Source organism: Phasianus colchicus, chromosome Z (genome assembly GCF_987193195.1).
Source record: "Phasianus colchicus chromosome Z, bPhaCol1.hap1.1, whole genome shotgun sequence".
NCBI classification, from domain to species: domain Eukaryota; kingdom Metazoa; phylum Chordata; class Aves; order Galliformes; family Phasianidae; genus Phasianus; species Phasianus colchicus.
The window spans coordinates 12279605-12290206 of record NC_143476.1 but is presented as its reverse complement, the minus strand read 5'-3'; the positions used below and the strand labels follow the sequence as shown (position 1 = coordinate 12290206).

At 52.1% G+C, this 10602-nt stretch overlaps 1 protein-coding gene across 1 annotated transcript; it reads right to left on the bottom strand.

Moving 5' to 3' along the window:
* Positions 1-3548: 3548 nt before the first annotated feature.
* On the bottom strand, positions 3549-6271 carry LOC149912548 (rho GTPase-activating protein 32-like). Its single transcript, XM_090132599.1, has 8 exons — positions 6221-6271; positions 5826-5907; positions 5202-5345; positions 4822-4924; positions 4594-4726; positions 4346-4428; positions 4101-4208; positions 3549-3739 (listed from the first exon to the last, which is right to left on the bottom strand). The coding sequence occupies exons 1-8, from the start codon at positions 6269-6271 to the stop codon at positions 3568-3570; spliced, it is 876 nt and encodes a 291-aa protein (XP_089988725.1). The 3' UTR covers positions 3549-3567.
* Positions 6272-10602: the final 4331 nt, after the last annotated feature.

The following is a 10602-nucleotide window of genomic DNA, read 5'->3' as shown; positions in this document are numbered from 1 at the left end:
TTCCAGATTTTAACATCCCTTCTATGCATTCACAAGTTTTCTCTCTTGACTTCCCCTTACAGCCGTTAGATGCCAGCAAAACATCCCACAAACACTCCTTAACTCTGTGCACACAGGCACCCATCCAACCAGAGCCATCAGTCATTCCCAGCCATGCGCTCTTCCTCCAATCATGGTCAGCATCACACGGCCGTCACGCAGCTCACTTGACTCAGTTTTTCTCTTCTTTCTGGAGGTGTCCTTGCTTCTCAGCCTTACCTTCTCGTGATGTTTATCTCGCTCTGCAGCTCCTGCTCTGAATAGGCTTTCTTGGATTCCCGCATGACAGGCACAAAATGCAGCCACAGCCCCTGCCACCAAGGTCAGCTCTTCAGCACACATTACCTGAGGAGCACTTGGCAACTCCTGCAACCTGAGCAGTGCCAGGAAGACTGTTTCACTTCTGCTTCTCCTGGCTCAGAAATTCATTTTCCTACCTAGAAAATGGAAAAAGAAAAGAAAGAAAAAAAATCCTGACATTAGCAGACACAATTGATACTATGGAATTCTGGAAGGCAAGGGATTTGCCCCCTATGATGAGAAGTTGAGTGCAAAGAACTCAGAAGAGCCATGAGCAGGTTGTGAACTTGTGGGTAAAATTAGGAAGTGCAGCAGTGCAGGGCTTCTGGAGGTGAGGGTCTGCTACAGCCGCCTGGAAAGAGAGCCTGTTGGTGGGAGCTGCTTACTGCAGCCAGCAGAAGCATCGCACTCACTGACTCTCATCCTGATGGGGGATTCCAGTCAGTCTGGGAAATCAGCATGGCTGGCTGCAAGCAATCTGACAGACTCCTGGAGTGCAGTGAGAATCACTCTGTGGTGCAGGCATTGGGCACAGCAAGCAGAAGGGAAGCATGGCTGGACATGGTGCACACCAGGGGTTACGACAGGAGGCGGTCAGGGCTGCAGTGACCATGCCCTCCTTGAGTTGGTGATCTCAAGGAATGCGGGCCTGGCAGGAAGCAAAGGCAGGAGCCTGAACTTCAGGAGAGCCAGCTGCAGGCTGTTCCAGGAATTCTTGGACGAGATCCTCTGGACAACTGTTTGTAGGGGCAAAGGGATGGAAAAGAGCTGGTCACTTTCTCAGAAAAAAACTTGCTCAGGTTGCAGGCTGAGCTGCAGGAGAGGAAGGGGAGGAGGTGCCAGCACGGCTCTGCATGATGCTCTGCCACACTGGGCAGCTTGATCATGGCTCAGCAGTGGGATCAGACGAGGAGAAGGGGAGAAGGAAATCAAGGATGGGAGGGAACCATCAGACACAGTCAATAAGTGTCTGTGAAGTCTTGCAAACCAGAGATTCCCAGGTTGTTTCTGCTTTTGCAGCATTTGTGTGGTGCAGGGTGAGCAAAAGGTTCTGCTGCTTGATTCTTCTGCAGGAGCCGCCTAAAAGGGAAATGGCCACTGAGCTGCAGACCAAGCAGTACTGCCTGACGTTGGCCAGGGGAGCTTCTCCTGCCGCAGTGTGCTGATGACAGGTCTGGAGATGATCTGCAGGGCCAGTTCGTAGATGGGAGCCAGGAAAGGACATGATGGGAGGAGGGAGGTGTTAAGCAACATCCAAGGCATCAAAATGCATCAGAAGGCCCTGAAAAGCATCACAAAGCCACAGCCAGGAAGCTTGGGAGTATCATGAGCAGCATCCAGGATGCGAGAGATTATTTGCTACCATGCCAAATGGTAGCAGAGCTCCCCCTGCAGACATCCCAAAGCCAGACAAAACAGGAACAAACCCGGAGCTGTGCTGCATGCACCCCACAGCCACAGCATTGCAAGCTGGGGTGCCTTGCTGTGTGCTGCATTCATCCCAGTCCGTGTGAATGAAGACTCTGGAGGCAGTCAAGGCGTTGGTTGAGCACGAGTGTGCTTTTATTATTATATAAAGGACAGGAGGGTGTGAGAGGTCCACGGTGAAGATGGGACTCATCCTGTCTTGTCATGGCGAGAGTGGCTCAGAGCTCTCAGTGCTGCTGTCCGGTGCCTGGGACTGGAGGCCTGATTGAAAGTCCCCCTGCAAGAGGCTCTGCTCCTCTTCACTGATGCTGACCTGCTCCTGCATGGAGGTGCTGCTGTCGGGGCACTCACACTGTGCTTCAGATGGGCTGCACTGCAGAGACTCTGGGTTAAAATCCACACTTGTGACTGTGGTGTCTGGGAGGCTCAGGTCAGCAACTTCAGCAGAGCCAGGTGTAATGAGAGCATGGACTTCGATGAGCTCCTTCTCTCCATTAATGTTGTTAGATGGAAGGCTGCTATTAGAACTGCAGCAATCTGTGCTTCCTATGAGCTCTCCACTGATGGAAGCACACAGAGCATCCTCGCTACTTGCCCTGGATCTTATGGCTTGGCAAGGGCTCGATTCACCTAGAAAGGATACACAGGGGTTAGTGTCAAACTTTCACAAGCTGAATTACGACAGTGGTACTTGATCAGGGGTGAAGATTTAGGCACGGGATTGAACGCTAGAAAGAGATACATGTGCAGAGCAAGCTTGAATTGTATGTTCCTGAAAAGCAGGGATTTGGAAGCTGCATTTGCACCCTTACCTGCCAGGACTACCACTGCTGTTTCTGAGGGCTGCCTGGCATTGCGCTGCAGTTGGCGTTTGCTGCCAGAGGATGGCTTCCTGAGGCTGAAGCAGCAACACCAACTGCTAGCTGGTGATTCCTCAGTCTTGCTGGGTGGATTTTGTCTGGAGAGAGAAAACAGCCAATGCTGTGAGTCGTGCGTGGTGCAGGGTGAGGGAAGAGCAGCACTGAGCTCTTGGCAGCAGTTGCTTGTTCCTAGCACTGCCTGGTTTCTGCAGGAAAACACAAAAACCCACCCAAACAATGATGCTAGGTGCTGGAAAAGAAAGTCCTCTTTACCTGTCAGATGGAAAGTCAACGACGGTGTGGAATTTGCCCTGCCCAGCTGCAGGGCTTTCTTCCACTTCAATGTCCCTGCTGCTCTCTGTTACCACAGAAGAGGTGCTGTGGCCTCGCCTCTGTGCCTGTGCCTCCTCCAGGCTGAGCAGCTTTGTGGCAGCAGAAGAGACTCCCACAGACTTGGGCCCTGGGAGAGAATTGTGCCCTGTCAGGGAAAACCACAGGTAAGAGCGAGGATCAGAAAGCAGCAGCACAGCCACCACAGTTCTGGGGGAGGTGCTGTATTTTTCTCAGGCTTGCTTATCCGAGCCACTGGAAGAAGAGGAGCCCAAAATAACCATGTGGGAAGAGGTGTGTTTATGGCAAAGGACATGGTCATCATTAAGAGCAGCTTACTGTATCAAAATAGGCAAGGAAAAACCCAAGGAAATGGGGGCAGGGAACTGAGAAAGCTTCGCTGCCACACTTGCATCAAGCTTTTCCTGCGTGCAAACCATAATAATGACGGTTTCCTCCTTGTGAAGTTTGGGCTTGGACATTCTCAGCATCCAGCAACAGGATGCCATACCCTAATGGAAGTCCAGAGGTCTGCTGTCCCCTTGATGGTAAAAGAGTATCTCAAAGGTCCCGGAGAAGGCCTGCATTTGGTCAAGGTGTCAGGTCAAGATCAAGCTAATGGAGGAAGACACTCACCTGCTGCATCTGCAATGTCTGCTCCGGATTTGGAGCCGAAGAGGACGTCGGTGTGGTTGATGATGAATTCCACCACATCCGACTGCGTCTGCAGCTCCATGCAGGCAGCTCTTCCGCTGGCGCAGGCAGACTCGTTCTGCTGTGATCTGTAGAAAAGGCAGATTTTAGAAGTCATTTCTCCAAGACCGTTTCCCCGAGTCTGAATTGTTGCAGCCAAAAGCTGTCAGCTGAGGCTCTGGAGACTTCCGCAGTGGGCAATCAGTGATGCCACTGCAGAAATTCCCCTGGATGATCAAGGACACGTCAGTCCCATCTCAACAAGACTGCAGAAATTGTCACCTAGACATTGTGCCCGTGGGGATGGAGAACAGCTCAGGCTCCTGCTCTTCTGTCAGCCACAGATTTTACAGAAGAAGAGCACATTTGATGGAGAAAAAGGGAGCACTGTTTTTTTTTTTAATGGAGAACAGATGTAAGTGTTGTGTTGAAACAGAACCAGAAGTTTACCTTAAGAGGTTTGGAGCCCACACAATGGCTAGGTTCTTGGCATGCATGTTTGTTATACTGGAGCTCCCAGCCAGACACGCCAAGTGTCTCATCAGATACTCCAGAGTCCTGGAAAACAAGAGAGGCAAACGTTCAGCACCAACGAGCATGCCGTGCTGGAATTCAGAAAGACAAAGGCTGGAACCGCATCGTTGCCCTCTGCAATGCAGCAGGGCTGAGCTCAGCAGGCTGAGGGCAGCACTGACCTGTAGTGAGGAGCGGGCAGCTGCTGGATGACGGCCTGCATTCTGAGCAGCCGCTCCTCCTCTGTAGCGGCACCAACAGCATCCTGGAGTAGTGCAGAAAGGGAGCGAGACACCAATCAGGCTAGTACAGCACTGCGAGTAAACCTCGTGGGGCTGACAGCAAAAGGGCCTCCGAGCTGGGGCACTGCTGCAGCCATCTGCCAAGAGGCCCAGGAAGAGGGAAATGAAAGACGTGGCCTTGTGCTTACCGAGAACTTGCCGTACAGCTGGTGGGTGAGCAGAGGGTTCGGGAGCTCCCTGAAATACATCTTGCAGAGGGAGCTCACGCTGTGAATGTCACGGACGGTGAGCTCAGGAATCTGCTCCGACTCAAATTCCTGCCTGGAGAGAGGGACGCAAACCCGGTTGAGCGAGAGGAAGGCAAGCCCAAAGCCACACCAGATGCACTCAGGCTGTGTCAGTCGCAGCACTCTTACCGCAGTCTCTGGATGTTGGACGCGACGCCGGACAGGCGGTATATCCCCTGCACCACGCCGTGCTGCTCAATGAACTCAGCGCAGCTCTGGAGGACCTGGGGGACTGAAGAACACGTGCCAGCCGTCAGTGGAGCTCCTGATTCAAGTCCTGCTGCAGGCTGTGCTTCACATCCCATCCACTAAGCCCAGCCAGGCTTGGCTGAAGCAAATACAGATGTGCTTGTCTCTTAGGAGCATCCGCCTCACTTGATCCTTCAGCCATCAACTCCCATTAGACGTGTCTCCACGGCTATCAGCCTGCCCCCTGCTAGATATGAGCTCCCTTTCATCTTCTTTAGATGCCCAGCAGGGGAAGATCTCAGGAATGGGCAGCTCCTTACCATCACGACCGGAGTGGAGAAGATGCTCTCCCAGGTCACAGCCAAACACCCTTTCCTTCTCCACCTCCCGCTCGGTCGGTTTCTTTGGGCGGGCCTTCACCAAGGAACGAAGGAAGGTGAGGATCTTGCTGCGTTTCTTGGGCACTGCACAACAAAAGGAAGAAACCAGGTCATTTCAGGTCTGGCTCCGTTGGACGAGGCCGAGCACAGCACATTCTACAGGGCACGTCAGAACGGGAAGAACATTACCAACCAGTACATACAAAAAGGGATTTTCCCCATCTCTGGAGGAGCCCAAGGCCAGGCTGGATGGGGCCCTGGGCAGCCTGATCTAGTCTCACATTAAATGTGGGGGCTGGGAGACCATCCTGAGGCAGGAGGGTTGGAGCATGATGATCCCTGAGGTTCCTTTCCATCCCAAGCCATTCCATGAGTATTCTATAGTTTCCCCAAGTCCAGTCATAAACCCAGGAGGATTGGGCCAAATCTCTGCCCCATGGTGTGCATGAAGAATCATCAACCCAGAGGACAATGTGGGATGGATAAAGGAGGTACTAAACATGGAACATACCCCCAAAAAGACTTCATTTTGCTTTCCCACACCATCAAATGTAACATCCATACCTGGCTTTGGCACAGAATTGATGAGTGCCTCAGGAATGTTCTTATTAATGAGTTCCACACACTCCCCTGGGAAAAATCCAACCTGTAACAAGAAGAGAGGCCAACTATTGCATGCAGAACTTCTCAGGTCTGAACTGTTAAACCAAAAGCCACGTAACATTTCCCTCGGAACGTGCTTGCCTGACGTTCCATAAGACTATCCAGCAGAAAATGGCCATAGTTCACAGCATAAAGGTAATAATTTTTCAACATTAGCAGCCAAAGGCAAGGTCCCTTGACACCGACACAGGGAAACTGTTTATGTCCACTAGGCATCCTGTGCAGGCAGAGCAGCTCTAAGCTGAGATTCCTGCCTTTACTGAAGTTGCACTCTCCAGTCTGAAGCTTGTGCCTACCTGGAAGCCGAGCTTGCCTCTCCACCAGGGGGTCAGCTCCTTTGGTGGCATGTCGATGACACAGATGATGTCTCCCACCTGCAAGAGATTGCAACGTCAATCCCAGCTTCAGCACGGCTGGGAGGAAAGCACAGCTCAAATGACTGCATTCTTCTGCACTGCCAAACATCGCCGAGCGTGAGAGCACTTGCACCAGCGCAGCTGTGAAGGCATTTGCCATTGTAAAATTGAACAACAAGGAACGCCTTGAACTGCTTACCTCAAAGGAGAGTTCATCCGCTGCCTGGGCAATGTGTCTCTTAATAGCATGGGCAGCAGCAATAGCTGGAATGTTCACAGGTGCCACCTCATGGTCCAGCAGGGGCTTCCCCTTGTTCTCAGTCTGAAACAGAGAGCACAGGCCACGGTGAGGAGCTGGGAACCAACAAGGAGGATTTCAAGGTGAGGAGCACATCTGCAGAGAAAGCTGCAGGAAATGCACTCGGTCCTTATCGTGGGCACTTCAGAAGGAACTGCAAGTCTAATAACGGCTGTTTCTCTCCCAGGTGTGCAGCAGGCAAACGCCAGCAAAGATGCATCTCTCCCCATCCAGACTAATCAGCAATGGCACTGACGCAGACAGGTGGCCTTGTGTATTTTGCCACATCCTTTCCTGCGCTCTTTGTGCAGGAAGGCTGACTGTTTAAGATGCTAGGAGACCGTGAAGAGGGAAACCAAAGCTACGGCTGCAGTTACAAGGTGCAAACAGTGCCATTGCAAGCACCAAGCAGCTCTCTTGAGCAGTCCAACCAACAGCGAGGCCAAACAGAGCAGAGAATGATTGTTGTTTCTGCAGCCATTTCAAGGGAAAAGTCAGTAGAGGACAAACCCCACAGCCGAGATGGCTCTGGTACTTTTAAAAACTTGCCACGCTTGCACTACTGTCTTGCCACAGAGGAGCTCTCTTGGAAAGCAGGAGAGCACATCTGCGGCTCACTCTGCTGGCTGCAGTCAGGGAACAAAGACCAATCAGAGCTTCATACTCTACCTCTGTCCATGCCAGGTCAGGCCCACAGCTGATCTCGCTGCACGCCACAGCCATCAGCGTAGGTGTGACAAGCTGGAACTGAAAAGAAACACACTTTTATTTTCTCTGTTCACATCTCTGCTGTGCTCCCTACAGCTGTCGGGCACACTCACACAGCCCAAGCACGCCTGCTGGTGTCCCTGGTGATGCTGTGCAGCTCTGCACAAGCTGGGGCTGGGACTCTTTGCCTAAGGGATTGCTTTCCATAAAACCAGCTGGTCACAGCACCACAGACAGCATCCTTCTGAGGGCTGAGCTGCAGAGCACGTGGAGAAAACCCACACGTGACCAGCGTCCCATCAAAGCTGGATGAGGCTGTGTTACTAAACACGGGGCGTCACGGGCTGCTAAAGCATGTGGGGGGACAAACCATGGCAGGTACCTGGCAAGAGATCAGAACGAGGGAGAGAAATCTCACGAATCCGCAGCCTTTCCTTGTCACTTTGCTCTGATCTTCCACGAGCAAAAGCTGCAGCAGGGAAGCAGGCAGAGGGTGGAGAGAGGAGAGAGAAAGAGCAGGTCAGTTTGCTTCCACGGTTTAGCAAAGACTACGAGGGAAAAACCAAAATCTGCCCTCCCTCAACTTAAAAACTTAAGTTTTCAACTTAAAACCATTTCCCCTTGTCCTGCAGTTATCTACCCTTTCAAAGAGTTGATTCCCCTCCTCTTTTTAGGCTCCCTTTAGGTACTGAAGGCTGCCATGAGGTCACCCCACTGCCTTCTTTTCTCCAGGCTGAACAAGCCCAGCTCCCTCAGCCTGTCTTTGCAGGGGAGGTGCTCCAGTCCCCTGATCATCTCTGTGGCTCGCCTCTGGACCCTCTCCAACAGCTCCCTGTCTTTCTGGACACTGTACTGCAGCTGGGGCCTCACAAGAGCAGAGCAGGGGGGGACGATCACCTCCCTGTCCCTCATGGCCACCCCTCTGCTGATGGAGATAATGTGATCCTATGAGCTCCGCCAGCCAGCAGTTCTCAGCACTCACTGTCCCCCCGTCTCTCCCACACTGTCTCAGCTTACCTACAAGGTGCTGCACAGGACGGTGTGAAGACAAAGAGACGCAGTCGGTGCACAAGTGCAACAAGCGAGCTGCTCAGTCAGAGCTCCAGCGCTCCAATGAAGGGACGCAGCACGCACTGCTCCTCCCCTCATTCTAGCCCTTATGACATCACTGAGGGCCACCAGGCTGCTCCACCACGACGGACAGGGTGGGGAGGCAAGACCAGTCACAAGGGCAGAAGATTCCAACAGCCCAGCCCAACGTTCTGGAATCAGGGGCTGCTTGGAATTCTACCCCAGCCAAATCCTGGAGAAGCTGGCACGGGGTCGTCATGACCAAAGCGCAGGACCTGGCGCTTGCTCTTGTTGAGCCTCGCACAACTGGCCTCAGTGCATCCCTCTGGAGGGCCTTCCTGCCCTCAGCCAGATGGACGCTTCCTCCCAGCAGCGTACCTTGCAGTGCTGGGCCCATGTCAAATCCACACTAGAGTGGGTTTTGTTACATTCAAGGGCATGTTGCAGCACCCATCTATTTCACCTGGAAGGAAATAAAGCAGGAGATGGGAGAAACACAGAACTACTGCCAGACTGCTTTATCCCTTTCTTAGCCCAACTTCCCTTGCCTCATCCCCTACCCCAACTCCTGGATGATGCCCACGGGCTGATAGTTGGATCTCAAGTCCATAGGACTCCTTTCACAGGGCTCCATCAAAAAGGCTGTCACACTTGTTCCGTACACTCACACTGACCCAGCAGTGGTATCACAGTCACTTAACACACACACAACAACCAAACCCCGAGCATGCACATCCCTTCCTGCGTGACTGCAGCCCACAGCTCCCCTTCACACCTCCGTGGATCTCTGGTGTTTTACACTGATGCAGCCTCGCTGCAGCTCCGTGGCTGTCACACAAGGCCTGCAGGACCTCTTTCTCTGCAAACCCCGTCTGCAGGCATTGGTTCACGAGGTTCACCTCCTGCCCTCCTGAGCAAAAACAAGCACTAAGAACAAGAGCAAAGCACACTGGACTCGACCTGGCTGGATCCCCAACCCTCAGTCCTGTCAGACGGACCCTGGTGTGGAGACTCATCCCCAAAGCCTGGCTGGACATCAGCACAGGCATCATTCTTCAAACGCCCCATCCAAGCAGCAAGGGATCAAAGCGTTGGCACAGCTGAAACAGAAATGCTGTGTGAGTTTCCTGTTAGCACTGAGCAGGAACAAATCTACTGCTGAGCAGCAGGATGTGAGACAAGCAGCAGAAGACACCCAACCTGCAGAACCAGCTCGTTTGGGGTCGGTCCAGATGTTTGTCTGCTCCCTTCCCTGGCCCAGGCCAAGCTTGTGAGCTGCTCCTCCTTGGTGCAGGGGGAAATGGTGCAGATGCCATGTGGTGGCTATGCACAGCATGCCTTTTACTTGCTTTTCCTATCTCCATCTTCCATTAGCAAACAGCATCTCCAGCCTCCAGAGATCACTGAGTCCAACCCCTGCACAACAGTGAAAAAAAAGATATGATAAGGGGTACTTAAAGCACAGCATCTGTAATCAGATCAGACTCCTGCACTGTGAAGAATTCCATGAGTATTCCTGCAGAGTGCATCACTTAGTCTCTCTTTAGCCTTGTGTTCATGGTTTTCCTGTAAGAGCTTGTCTAAACACTGCCTATAATCGTGGTTATGCTAGAAGCATTTGGATTTATTGATCCTCAGTGTGATTTCAGTAACAAATCCAGATGCTTTTTTGTTAAGGGCAGCTTTCAATTTCTCAACTGAAATTTCAATATTGCATTAGGTGTTGACAACCACGGGGCTGCAGTACAGAGAATTACAGGGAGATTAATTTCTCCATCTCCATTCTCCTAGACATTTATGATTACAGTGATGTAGTTATATACAAAGTTGCAAGATACCAAAGCTAGAATAACCTCTTGGTGCAGCAGGATGTCTGGAGCCCAAGTGCAGAGTCTCAGTGTTGCAAAGCCTTGAAGAGGTGCACCGTATGTGCTGGGGCTGATGACACAGACACTGGAGCAAGGCCAGTGTGATGTTAGAAACTTGACCAGCAGCTGATCTGTTGTCAGCCATTTCTGGACACAAACGGGATCTGGTCGACTTAGGACATGACCTTTGGGCTGGAGAGCAACTCCCCGAGGAATCACACAGCCACTGCAGACCGTTGGCAAGAACCCCATACCAAAACAGCTCATCTGCAATCAGTTTTTAATCTGTGCAGCAGAGATTGGAACAGGCGCACGCTCTCTGCAATTGCAGGAATGTTCACAAGTGGAATGTACATCACCTGTGTGCTCCAGCTCTT